Source organism: Crotalus tigris, unplaced genomic scaffold (genome assembly GCF_016545835.1).
Source record: "Crotalus tigris isolate CLP2741 ecotype Arizona unplaced genomic scaffold, ASM1654583v1 scf7180000017694.5664430, whole genome shotgun sequence".
Classification (NCBI taxonomy): domain Eukaryota; kingdom Metazoa; phylum Chordata; class Lepidosauria; order Squamata; family Viperidae; genus Crotalus; species Crotalus tigris.
In genome coordinates, this window is record NW_024096572.1 from 2233411 (window position 1) to 2247895 (window position 14485).

Below are 14485 nucleotides of genomic sequence, written 5' to 3' on the forward strand. Positions count from 1 at the left end.
ATAAAAATAACAGTATGAGTAGAATGCATTCTCTTTTAATCCTCTATTCCTAACTCTTAAAATTTAGCCTACGTTTGTTTCAGGGTAGAATCGGTGTAAGAATGAGCTACAGTTCAATAGTCCCATTGTGCAATTGAAGATACCAGGTGTATTTGAAATACTACTGAGCATTTTTAAAAGTATGCTCATCTAGGCAAGGTTGTCTCTTGTAAAAATAATTGAATAATGACCTTCAAAGGATGGAGCTGAAATGTAGAGGGGAAAAGAATAAGGAGATCACAGTCTGCTACCTCGATGCTGGCATTCACACAGTGTTGCATTTAGATTCCTCTCTACTTAAAGAGGACAAGTTGTAGCCTGTAAACTTGCCTACCTCCTGTGGTCCCCAAGCTCATATTTGTGGTTCCCACAGCCTCACGCCTAAAGCTCACATTCAATGGCCAGCTGCCAATAGTGATGCATTTTCCCACAGCGTGTCTATAAAATGAAATAAGAAATAAATCATTTGCTACACTTCAATTTGTTCAACCTACATATTTTACTTTAAATGTAAAAAAATGGAAGGGGGAGTGATATGTGCTATCTGCACTTCGGGTATGTTTTTTAAATCACCAGCATGATTCCTGCAGGCCTAGCCACCGTTCCTGCAATAAGAAAAAGAATTCTCTTGATTTGAGGAGGATGGCTCACTCTTCTTCAGTACTGGTCTAGTTGAGCTTCTCTGTTTTCCCCTAGGCTAGTAGTTCCCTGATAATAAAATGTGGAGAGAAAAAATAACAACCTCATTACAATTGGGAAGGGTTATCATCCTGTTTCTTCAGCTGAACGGAAGCTTTGGAATGTTCCAGTTGTCCACCCCTTTGTGTTGTATCCATCAAAGCTGGAACCTATAAAATTCAGAATCCCATTAGAAATAACCATTTGCGGTCATGTACAGTGGAGTGAAATGGTCTCCTTTAGGTGAGATCCAGAGAGAGGGATAGAGATAAAAAGGCGGGGGCATGTGTGTCTGAACCATTTTGCAGCATTTTGTTTTCAAATGTTGGGTGTAGCAGAGCAGAGATGAAAGTCATCTGGATTCTTTCCTCAGGTCAATGAAGGTGACCCATTCACAGCTAACTGCATCATATTCAAAATGATTGTTAAAGGTTGAATGTTACAGCAGGTGTCAGATTCAAGAATGTTAGGCAGAGTTAGGCCTGATTAACACTCGCAGGCCCAGTACTGAAGCTGAGAAACCATTTCAGGAGAAGGCAATAGGAATCAACTTCCATACTCTTGTCAGAAGCCTACGCAGAAGTCCATATGCTTAAGAGGAGTCAATCTCAACTCACAGGAGAGATTCCTTTTTTTATAGTCCAAATATAATGCACCTTACATAACTTTTGTGGGCTGCTTCATGGGCCCCCAATGTTCTTTGTTGATCAAAGCCCTTTCAAAGGATAACTAATTCCGCTCACTCACAGAGGACCTTGAAATGAAACAAGGAAAGTGATGCAAATTTTAAATTTCTTTGGAAAACTGCATGCATTATGAACTGAGCACATTGCCATTTGAGATTAAAAACAGAATGTGTAATTAAGGCTCCTAATGTGACCTGCACATTCTATCAGTAAGTAGTCCCAGTAATTATAAGAACACTCAGATATGTTAGTATTAAGTCTATTCAAATTTATATCTTCTGGCTTAACTGTTCATTTAAGGTGTTTCAGAGACATTCTAATTATGTAAGAAGTAGAATGTGGGAAAGAATTATTTGCCCTCTACATCCTACACTTGTCTTTTTGAATTTCAAGGGCCTTTTCTAAAATAAAGGAGGAAAAAATCTATAAATATAAATGTGTCAAATAAACCACAATTGATGGTTTGCTTTCCCTGCTATAATAGCTTGTAAACTACAATATCTGAATTCCCACTTCATCCTAAGCCAAAATAAAGGGGGGGAATCACATGCCCTATTTATTATTTTAATCAAATGACGCTACCAAATCCAAGAACACCGTGATTGATTTGTGTTTGACGGTTAACGGCTTCATTGACGTTTGTCAAATAAACCACAATTGATGGTTTGCTTCTTCCTAGTACAGTATGATGGCTTATAAAACACAATATCTGAATTCCCACTGCATCCTAAGCCAAAACCGGACAAATCACAAAGTGACTCAACATGATATACGGATCCAATATTTGGTTGGACATCTGGTTAGGATTCTGCATATGTGCTGCTTGTTTTCAATTGTGTTACCAAACTGCCTTATTTCCTGTATGGTGTCATCCCCCTTAAAGCAAATCATCTCCAGTCTGCTGAGCTCTAAGTGGATGGATCTGACTTCTGTAACCTCCAGAGCCTGTGCTGGAGATTTTGAAATGTGAAATCTCACCCCTCTGAAAGACAGCTGGACAGCTTTACGTCTCATCCTCCTCTCAAGATTGAGGATTGTCACAACTCATTTAACTTAATAGTGGGCAAGGCAGTCCTGGCAATGTCCCACTCAATAAGCCAGCTCTAAAAAGTGAAGGAGAAAAGGAGAAGCAGAGGTGTCTTTATGGATTACATATTAAATGCACCATATTTAATTGTCTAAAGTGTTAAAGAATATTCAGTCCAAGAAAATTGGGATGCTGTCTATCTTCAAAAGAAGACAAAAGAGTTTCTATATCTTTCTGTATGGTTCTGGGAAAGAATAAATACGCACAGCGTCTGATGGTGAATATATTAATTCAGCAGCAAATCTGTGTTCATCGGAACTTACTAGTCCCCAGTGAGAGCATTTAATACCAAACTATTTTAAAATATAATTGCTCAAAATGGGGTGAAGTATGAATTTAGATTCATAGAAAATCATTTGATAGCCACATAGTGCATATTGTCTGTCATTTGTCAACCCAAATGCTGAGTCTTTTCTCAATTCTATAATGTTATCCTCTCCCCCCCCCCCCCGCCTCCGCTTTTTAAGTCTATTCTCTATGACAGCCAGTTTGGTGTAGTGGTTTAAAGTGCTAGGCTGGAAACTAAGAGACTATGACTTCTAGTCACATCCTCAGTGCAAAGCCAGCCACTTCCCTTCAGCTCTAGAAATGAGGCAGTGGCAAAGCACTTCTGAAAATCTTGCCAGAAAACTGCAGGAACTTGTCCAAGCAATTGCCTGCAGTCAGGAATGACTTGAATGCACAATAAAGTGAAATAAAATGAAGTGTATTTCTTTAAGTACACAGACATATGTTTGGTAACCCAGATTCTGAGAAGCTTTGAACTCGGTGGAGAGCTTTTTGACGTTCTTCATTTCTCAAAAGGTTCTTTGATTCCTATCTGCCTGTTCTTATTTTTGCTAAGTGTTGATTTGACCACTTTTGATTTCTGGACTCACAGACTGAGAGAAGTAAAACTGAATGCGGAGAATACTGTATGAGCAAGAAAGATGTCAGCTTGTCTATATTCCTATATTTTCCCCCTTCCCAAACTTTCTACTTTTCTTGACACATGTAGGGATTTTCAGCGATGATGCAAAAAGCAGGATGCTGAACTTATTTCCTCTTCCATAGTTTTCCAACTATCGTGGAGCTGATTTAACAGTTAAAAAGGACAACGAATTGGTGACACTCAAAGATGCTAGTGGAAAATCGCACAATCCATGAATTTAAATCTATTCAAATATTGTTCACTGTTGGGTAGTCTTTTAGTCAAATATGCACACAACACCACTGTACAAATAGTCCTCGACTTGTGACCACAATTCACAATACAACCCAAATTTCCATCGCTAAGCATAATAGTAGTTAAGGGAGTTTTGCCCCATTTTATGACCTCTTTTGCCACGGTTGTTAAATGAATGGCTTCAGTTGTTAAGTTACTAACATGGTCGTTAAATGGATCTGCCTTCCCCATTTACTTTGCTTGTCAGAGGATCATAAAGGGTGAACACATGACTCTGGGACACTGTAACCGTCATAAATACATACCAGTTCCCATGCATCTGAATTTTGATCATGTGACCATGGGGATGCCACAATGCTTGTAAGTGTGAAAAACAGTCATAAGTCACATTTTCAGTGTTGTTGTAACTTGGAATGTTCACTAAGTAAATTGTTGTAAGTAGAGGACTACCTGTAAACAGAACAAGGGAACAACCATGTACTCCATCTTGAACACTTTGGGGGGACGATGGGAAGAGTAATTGTTTATTATTAACTGCATACAACAGTGAGATACTTATGTGATTTGCCAATATAAAGCCCTTCCCCTTGCTTTTCTCCCACAATGTATTCATGTACAACAACCAAGACGACCGATGAAAAATATGAGATTTGGCCTTAGTTCTAGAATTGTTAACTTGAAACTGGAAAAGAAAACAGAAGTCTTGAACAGAGGGAAATCTGCTCCCCGTATATAATATTTTTGTAAAGAATAAAAGCAGGTAATATTTGTCCTTCCATGTCTTATAATAATAATAGTAGTAACGTTGGAAGGGACCTTGGAGGTCATCTAGTCCAACTCCCTGCTCGGGCAGGAAACCCTACACCATTTCGGACAAATGGCTGTCCAGTCTCTTCTTAAAAACTTCCAGTGTTGGAGCATTTACTGCTTCTGGAGGCAGGCTGTTCCACTGATTAATTGTTCTCATTTATAATATATATTAATGAAGGAATGGGAAAATTTGCAAAGATGAGAGTGAAAAACTCTCTCCTGAAACCCTAGAAGAGCTTTATTGGAACTTCCCATCTTACAACTGCTGAGAATGCTTTTTATCAGATTGACGAGGAGTTTCACGAGAAACCGCACAGTAGAGCAAGGTTTTTTTTCCTAAATGTTCTGCTTCTAATTCTAAAATATTAATAATGAGATTAAAGCAAAGCCTAAAAACATACTCAGTAAGAGCCTTTTCTGATAGGCTTTGGAAGCCAAAGAAAGATATGACCCCCCCCCCAAAAAAAGTTCCAGAATAAGGATTAAAAGAAAAAATAGTTCAGTTATTAAATCTTTAGTTCATCGGTGCAAAGTATTTCCTTTTCAGTTCACATCCAGTCTCTGATAAACAAATCCCGTCTGTTTTAAGTTGTTCCAGCTTCCACTTATATATAGTTAGCAGATAAAACAAGCAGTCCTTTTAGATGTAAGTCTTCAAAAGTGACATATGGTTGGCCATTGGATACAGGAGGGGAAAAAAAACTTGTAGTTTTTTATTCACGGCATCTTCCTTAGGTAAAATCAAACTAGCCTTGTATGATACCTTTGTTAAGTCAACAATATATGAAAGAGCTTATACAGCAAGGGCATCTTGCTGGTGTAATATCTGTCTGATCCACTGCACAGTGTGCTTTCATGTCTGACAATGTAATACTTCTCATAAATACCAATATGCTTTTTGCAAGGTTGATGTCGGATGCGAACTTTGTTGGTAAAAAATACATAACACAAACAAGGTCTCTGTCAGAAAAACAAGCGAGTCACTGTCAAAAATCTTTTAGCACCTTTAACCAGAAAGAATCCTTTTAGATTTCTCAATAGGGATTAATCTAATTTGTGTTTAAAACAGACTTCGCTGTATCCATTTTGAGAATATTGTATGCACAATGGGAGGATCTGGAATCTGTAATAAGATTATATGTAAGGAGGCTTCAGAAAATCTGAAGCTACACTAGGCTTCATTCTCCACTCACCAGGGGCAAGTATGACCCTTTGTTTGGCCCATTAAGCCTTGAGGTGTGGAAGCTTCTTTCATTGCAATTGAAATTACACACAAAAAAATTGCAAAAACTGTAAAATTATATGGACAGCTTAGCAATGCACAAACAGCCAATTTGCAGCTTCTATTTCTAAGCCTATTCCATGACATCACCGCCCATGGCTGGCAGGATTTAGATCTCAAGGAGCCATTCCAAAATATAATGCTAAAGGAAGTTGACATTGCTCAGCTATTGATAGTCCAAAAGGACCTTCTGAAAATATTTTGAGAAAAGACTTGTTATAAAAAAAAATCAACTTTGTATGAACAATGTTTGCTTTAATTTGTTTAGACATTATGTCATCTATGCTAATTTGTACTCTTGTACAAATGGGAACCTGTTGTCATTTGAAAAAATGGCACCATCCTGAGGTTCGATCAATTCCTCCTGAAAGTTAGTTTTAGTATTATCCTTGGTAATGCCAATACCTACATCTCTCTATCATGATCATTCCCTTGGCATTTTACAACGTGTTGCTTTCCATAAGAAGTCATGTCAAGAAAGTAAATTGTGCATCCAACATTACAAAAGTAACCTTCTGGTAGATGTTTTTCTCATCGTCTTTCCCATGTTACCAATCTTCTTGTTTATCTTTCACCAAGCTTTTCCATTATGACCTACAAGACATTCTCAAATGCAACGTGCAGCTGTGTTTTTGTAAAGGCATGCTGCAACTTATAACAGAAAACTTTACATTAAACTGTAATTTAGAAGGTTCTTTCTCATCCTTTAGGGTGATCTTAGTGATCCATCCCCAATTTTATCTGATGGAAAAATGTCTCTTCCTAAAAGTTTCCGTGTTCTGATACATTTCTTTAAAGTTTGGAATATCCAACACATTTAAAGACAACCACCAGGTCTTTCTAAAAAAAACTCCATTGAGCTTCTCTCTGATACATAGCAATATGATGAGATGGTTGACTCTAGGTGAATATGATTTGGTGAATATACCGTACAGGACATTACATTTTCACAGTGGATTGATTCAAACTTAAATTGACATAGTATTTGTATCCCAGAGTGTTACAAGGCATGGAACTGAGCAAAAAAAAAAGCACACCAAACCAAATCAGAAAACCTTATTTTTGCCTTTCTAAATAAACTGGTACCTGCCAATCTCCATACCAAGTGGAGACAGCCAGGTTGGTTTCTCGGGATCATTTTGTAAATATCATTTCTACAGAAAATGTGTCAGTAATTGCAAGAATTCAGTTTTGATCAAAGTTTGTAAAGTTCTAGAATACGTGCTAAAAAGAACAACACATTGAGGAACCCAAATTGGCTCAGGATGAAGTATCTAAGGAAGAAATTTCATACATGGATAACGAAGAAGCCAGGATTTTCAAGGACTTACTTCATAGTCCTTCCTTTATCTTCTTTCAAACCCTTCTCAACGCAAATCTTTCCCAAGGCTAAAGCATTATTTTTATTTTTTGAGATTCTGCCAAGCAATGATTTTTGTTCTTGTCACTTGTAGTATGCAACACCTATTTAATTTTTTATAATCAGCTGGGAAATTGATCTAACAGGCTCAGTAGTTCAATTACAGGAGAAACAAGGGCCCTGAACAGCATATCTAAAGCCATTTGTATTTCTTCAAATTAGTTTTAAACAGACAGTATCAAGCTTGCAGAGAGCAAAAAAAAAAAGGAGAGATAGAAAGTTTCCCCAATGCAAGTGTAATTTCCCACACAACTATGTGTTCAATAAGAATTTAGATATTTTTCCTCTTGTCAGCTATAGATCATAATATTTATTGCATTCTTGTCCTTATTTGAAGGTTTGCACACTTTGAACAACTATCCGAGCTTGTGCTTTGCTTCACATTTAATCTGAAACAAGGTATACTATTTGAGCCTTTCTGAATTTAGTACCAATTAAGGAGAAAGTACATATCTTACTTTGATGTGTGTTTTGAGCTACAATAAACAAAGAAACAAATAAATCTAACTCATCTCTCTTTAATAAATTAGATAATTAGATAATAAATTTTAAGCACATAACACAAAACACCGAAAGATAACCCCCATTTACGGTAAGCCAAGTACCTTTCTTTAGTGAACAATAAAACAATTGATGTCAGGAATTAGAGTGATCAACAAACTAGTGAAATAGGCAATATGCTGATACCCTGCCCACAGTTTTAACCCTCCATTTATTTTTAAGTGATTTGTGACTCAGATTTGGAAGATAGCAGGACATGGTCCAAAAGTAGGACACTTCACTGGATTTTGAGCATATTTACATGGAAATACATGTTGTCTTTTTAGAAGTGGTGGTTTATGCAGGAACATCTGCATGAGTCCATGTGATGGACTTTTTCCACAGTGGCTGTTGCTTTAAAAAGCAACATAATGAGTAGACATGCAACATGTGGGAATTCTGGCATACGAAATGCAGGGATACACACCATGCTGCAACAGAGATATTTTTCTCATATATTTTTGCCTGTTTATCGGATATCAAGTAGGGGGAGAGAGAGAGGCTGTTATCCATCTGAAAACTGCTTTGTTGATCAGGTAATAAAATTCAGATAGACCTGCCCAACATCCCTTTCCTGCCATTTTAATGAAACTTAGTTTCAAATAATTTCCCAGAATGTCCTACTGGATCAATGAAAGTTATTCTCTTAAATATGCAACCAACAGGAACGGTTGTATGTTTAGGAAAGTACTAAAAGGCAGCCAAAGATTATAATCTGATGTCTACTTACCGGGGGTTAAGCCCATTGAACTTAATGGAAGTTGCTTCTGAGCAGATATCTAGATGTTTATATTGCAAACATCCTAAAGTGTGGATTCTAGGGGCCTTTTTTTTTTTAAAAAAAAGCAAATCTTGTGGGTTGTTTTTTTTTTAAATAAAAAATGTTGCTGGATAGTTTAATGTAGCTTTGCCTGAACACCCAACAGTTTATATCAATAGATAAGAGTGAGATTTATTTATTTTTTTTTAAAGCCAGATAAAGCCTATTTTGGAAGCTCTTTTCAAAGCAGTGAAGAGTCAATGGCTGCAAAATTATACTGTTGAAAACATGCACTCTCACTAAACCCGAGTATAGGACAGTTTCACATGTGTATCAGTGACAATAATATTGGGGAGATATTTTGCTCACACCATTCCTGCCTATTTGTTGCCTGATAATAAATCTATAACGTTATATCCATGCAGAATTGCTTGCATATGATGGAAGACCTTAGTCTGTTTACCTAGCATTGCTCTGACAGCACAATTCTGTCTCATTCTGCAGACTTTCAGTGATTTCCTGCAGCCTGAAGTGCATCTAGAGATAATTTGCCCCATCATCTTGGTAGCAGCACTACAGCTCATTCTAATCAAAGGATTCCAGAAGGCTCAAGTTTTCCTAGTATAGCTTGTTCTGTTTAATCACTGAGCTGTAGGAATACAATTAAATTTTGCTTCTTTTCTTTTCTTTTCTTTTTCTTGTGGCACTAACCAGGATCTCACTACAATTTGAAGATTTTAACCATCTTATTCCACAATAAGTATTCTTTAAAAGGTCACACCTGATCTTGGATTCGGGTTGGGGTCTCTCTCCTCCCCCCACTTCCTGTATTAAAAACTGAGCCCAAATAAATTCATCCCCAAACAAATCTGGATGCTTGCAACAGCCCAAAGCATTCAAGTACACTTAGGTTTACCATTTTTACCTGGGAATAAGTCTTATCCAAGCCACGAAAGGTGATGACTTTTGAAAAGACATTCATAGGATTGCGCTTTGATCTAAACGCGCCCCTTACTTCAGAGTAATTCCCACAGAAGACAATAAGACTTACTTCCAAGTAAGCACGGGTGGAATCTAAGCCTAGGGACCACCACCCAGAAGAGAGTCCACCTCAAGATGCGGAATCTTGAGAATCTTCCCCTCTTGATGAGGAAGTAAATTTCACAGTAAATCCCTAGGGATTACTTCATTCTTTAGGATCCTCTCTCGCGTTTAGGATAACAGGCGGTTTATTGCCAACAGATGGTGGTTTTAAGTCCCGCAGCATTTATTACCGAGGCTGTTAAGGACCGAGACTGAAAAATAAAATAAAAAAATAACAATATATCATGTGCGGTTCCCATCTCAAGCCTCGCTTGACTTCAGCCTTCAGCCAGGTTCTGGAAAGGCTTGGTCAGCCTAGCAAAGCGAGAAGAAGCGAGCGAAGTTTGTAGCCCACGGTCACTTTTGCAGCACAGAGCGGCGTGCTCGGGTCCCCCCCCCCCCCGAAAAAAACTCCAATCCTGGAAACGAGGTAAGGAAGGGGGCAAAACAGACCTTGGGGGCCGGCAGTTCCCTTATACTAAATTTTTGGGGGGAGATGTGTATCTGTGTGTGTGGGGGGGGGAGAAGACAGGAAGAAGTAAACGAAAAGGAAAGAAAGCAAAGTTGCAGGTTTGCAAAAGCTCCGAGCTTTTGGGAAGGGAGGCGAGCCGAGCGCAAAGCCACCACGCTACCCCTCTGCAGAGGCACCGCGAAGTCGGCGCCGCTGCCGGCGAGAGGACCGGACTTGGCTGACTCGACGGGAGGAGGAGGAGGAGGAGGAGGAGGAAGAAGAGCGCAGGGCAAAGCAGGACCGGGCTTCTCCCCCACCCGATGCCAGCCCAGCGGAGGTTTCTTTCGAAGCCAGCCCAGCGAGCGAGCGAGCGAGCGGACGCAAGCGCTTCTCCGCCGCGGGCGGGCGGGCTTGCAAAGAGTTGGCCCTAAGTTGGAGACCTCGCCAAAAAATAAATCAAATCCATCAATCCATCAAAATTCGGACCTGGAGACCCCGGTCGGACCCGGAGCGGAGACGCCCCCCCCCAAAAAAAAAACCCTCCGAGCCAGACGCCTGTCTTACCTGGCTCGGCTCCCACCGCCAGGATCGGAGCGATCGGAAATAATCCCGAAAGGAGGGCGACCCGGCAGGCGAACAGGAGAAAGGCGGGCATGGCTCTCGGAGAGGCGCTCGGCCGCTGGGCGTCCGCCGGGTGCGGGCTGTGGGGGGGGGGGGGCGGAACTCGGCGGCGCCCCTCCGGGAAGTCGCGCAGAGGCGAGCACCTTGCGGGGGCAGCGGCAGGGGTTTGGCGAAGGGGGGGGGGGCGGAACAATCTGCTCGGGGAGCCCTGAGCCCCCCGCTGGTTGCGTCCGTCCGCCGGCCGCCTCGCCTGCTCTCCGCCGGCTGCCGAGGTGGCTGTGAGCGGGAGCAGCTGGTGTGCCTCGACTCCCCGATGCAGAGCGCGTCTGATCTTACATCACGCAAGAGGGGCAGTCAGGAAGAGCGGCGGCGAGCGATGCCAGAGGAGGCGAATTTTACTGATTGATCACGGGAGCTGCTGCTGCTGCTGCCTCCGCCGTCCGTCCGTCCGTCCTCCTCCCCCTTCTCCTTCCCTGCTCCCCCCGCCCCCGCTTGTGTGTCCCCCATAAATCATAGCTATTACTTGGGAAGAGGCGGCACCAAGAAAACCCGAGAAATCGCCGCGTAACCATCCAGGAGAAGGGAAAAGAAGGGCTTACGTGGGAAAGGGCGTCAATCTACCCTGCTCCCATCCACCTAAGTCTGGACCCCCGGAATGAATAGAATAGAATAGAATAGAATAGAATAGAATAGAATAGAATAGAATAGAATAGAGCTGGAAGGGGCCTTGGAGGTCTTCTAGTCCAGCCCCCTGCTCAAGCAGGAGAGCCTATACCATCTCAGACAAGTGACTCCCCAGTCTCTTCTTAAAAACCTCCAGTGATGGAGCGCCCACGATTTCTGAAGGCAAACTTCAGAATGAGCCACTGGCATCCCACCCGGCACCCCGATCCTTTTTGGGGGGGGAGTGGTAGGGGGAAAGCCTAGGGAATCACACCAGCAATTCTAGGAGTTAGCCCAAGAGGCTTGCTGGTCAGAGAGTGGAGAGGACAACCAGAGAGAGAGCCAAATCAGGTTGGTCTGCTCAGCGGGGAGAAGGGCGAGCGTTGAATGGAGGGGGGAGGAAAAACGCAGAGTTTTTTTTTTTTTTTTTTTCCCAACAGGGAGAGTCGTTTGAACTGCAGACTGGCAGGGAGGTTTGGGTCAAATTGAATGAGTCGGCAAAATCCCGTCCCTTTGCAGACCTGGAAACTTCAGCTGCCCTTTGGAGAGTGGCAGCTGCCTCTTCAGGGAGCACTGAGTAGTACCTTCTGGACAGAGGATTTTGCTTTTCATCTGAGAATATTGATGCAGGGAAGCACTAGAGAGAAGAATTCAGGCAAGACTGGGAGGACCCAGCATACCGATGAGCTAGGCTGGGCTATCTGGGAGCCTCCCTGTGTAAACCTGTAAGCCAGTTGGCTTGAGAGTAAGCAAGATAGAAAACAGAATAAACTTTTCATCAAAGAACTGTATGACATATATAGCTCATTATACGCCCTCATTACACAGTGGTTATATTTTTTGCCTTTGCCTCACTTTTTTGGCTTGATGCTTGAGTAAAGGCTCAGTCTGATGCAGTGGGCTGACTTAAAAGTTCTAGATTTGGGATTGGAGGAAGGGGAGTAAGTGATAACAGGTGCAACAAGTGGCAACTCTACCCCTTTGCTAGTGTTTGGGTAGGGGCTGTTTGTGTGGTTGGATGCCCAGCCCACATGGCAACATTCCTGGGTGGTTGAGTATCCAAGAGCAGGGATTATGTGTGTGGGTGGATCACTTGGCTAGGAAGGGGAGGGCAAGGAATGGGATAAGGCTGGAATAGGGTGAGAAGGACAGGGAATTCCATCAAGATGGTGATAAGGGAAATCCAAGGATGGAGTGGTCAAGAGAAAGGCAGTGTCAGTGGTTGAAGGTGACTGATCCCATCCTCCAACTCAGTCTTCAATAATGGTCAGTCTTCAATAATAGTATACAGTTACTCATGCTTTGGTCATGTGGCATATGGATTATTGCAGTGTGTTCTAGCTGCACTTGAAGACCACTTGGAAATTACAGCTAACCCAGAATTGGGGAGGAGTGAACAGCAACGGGTGTGCTTTGGTGTGGTGTTGTAACAGCACTGCTTCACAAGCTGCATTAATTGCCAGGAAGCTTCTCAGTGCAATTCAGGATGCATGTATGAAGCCCTGCATGAGTATCTACATTGAGAAGACTCTGGTTACTTGACCTTCCAGCAAAACCACAGCAGAGGCAACACCAGTAAGTTAGGAGGCCAGCTAGAAGAGGAAGAGTCTTCTCCCTTAAAAATCTCAACTACATCCTGAAGTTTCCCCCCAGTTTCTTGGTGGGGTTTGGCTGCCAATGCTGTGACAAGATGCCCAAGTCATTAATGCCTCACTGTATATGTTCTTTGATTTTTCACCCCAGGAAAATCATTATGGTTGCCTCCTATGTTTACAGGCAAGGAGATAGGAGAGACAGGAAGATCTGAATTGGACCCATTAATCACAATCTATTGCACTGTCTGCCCATTTAACTGTTTGGATTCTGAAGCCATAAGGTACATCCTAGAAGAGGACAGGACTAGGACCAATAGGATCAGAAAGAGAATGAGGTCAGAACAGGATTGGTATCTCCAGTTTATACCCAGTCAATGAGCTCAGTTGCATAAATGTCATATATGAATGTGTATGTCTTCCAATCCACCATGTGTTGCCATATAACCTTCTTCACAACCAAAAGCTTCTGTAGTGTTTTCTATTTAAGTTAGCTAAACTCTGCTGATTGATGGGGAGGTTATCACCACCTGTTAAGTTAAACAATATTTCAATGTCAAATGCAGGGTATTTTCAATAAACCCAGGCTACTTCTTGGTTTGGAAGGTCTAGGATCTTTTTTTTCGGTTTGGATTTCTTTGGGAATCGGTAAAACAACAACAACCCCCTGGACCTTTGTACACATGTATTGGTGCAATTTCTCCAGGCAATAAAAAAAAAAAGTTGAATTGGGAATGCATTATTTCTACATATTGCCAACCTTGGTTTATATAACAAGCTCACTTAAAAAAAAAAAACCTAACTAAATACTGCCATTAAAAATAGTTTTGAAGGAGAAGCATTCCTGTAGGCAAACACTGTCTCTCAAAGCAGTATGCATTTTGGCCCCGTTTAGATGCATTGTGCAAGTAGCCTCGAGGTCATCCCATGCTTTTTGAACAGAGTTATATTTTTAATCACGAATGTTCCCCAAGTGATGATGCCTAGAACCAGAGCCTGCTCCTAATCAGAATTAGATGCACTAAACCAGTGTTTCCCAAACTTGACAATTTTAAGGCATGAGGACTTCAACTCCCAGAATTCCACAGCCAGCAACGCTGGCTGTGGAATTCTGGGAGTTGAAGTCCACATGCCTTAAAATTGTCAAGTTTGGGAAACACTGCACTAAACCATGGAGGTCAATGGCCATCAACACTTCCAACACTCCATAGTCTTTGAGTGCAATTCTAAAATTATTATTTTTTTTTTTTGAAACAAAGCATTTTGGGGAATCAATGGGACTGACTTCTGAGAAAATGCCTATTGCACGGGAATCTTCTTCATGGCATTCACATTCCTGAAGAAGTGGGTTCCTCTGAAATCTAGACATAACTGCAGGACACCAAGCTATGGATGAGAATGCAGTCTTTTAAAAAAAGCAAAAAAAAAATAAAAAGGAATGTAATTTGGTAGGCCTATCATGGATTAAATAAGAATTAGATCAGAATATTAAGACAGGGGTCCCCAACCCTCAGTCTGTGGACCAGTACCGGGCCGTGGCATGCCAGCAACTGGGCCGCACAAGCAAGCAAATCTCCATCCACAAGATGCAGGCAGCACACAAAAACC

The 14485-nt window shown here is 41.5% G+C and overlaps 1 protein-coding gene across 1 annotated transcript in view; it reads right to left on the reverse strand.

Annotated features, from left to right (window-relative positions):
- The window catches only part of LRP1B (LDL receptor related protein 1B), a 794402-nt gene extending 783746 nt beyond the window's left edge, over nt 1-10656 (reverse strand). The window contains exon 1 of the mRNA XM_039338160.1: nt 10566-10656. Coding sequence (XP_039194094.1) covers nt 10566-10656 — 91 coding nt within the window. The remainder of the gene's footprint in view (nt 1-10565) is intronic.
- Nucleotides 10657-14485: the final 3829 nt, after the last annotated feature.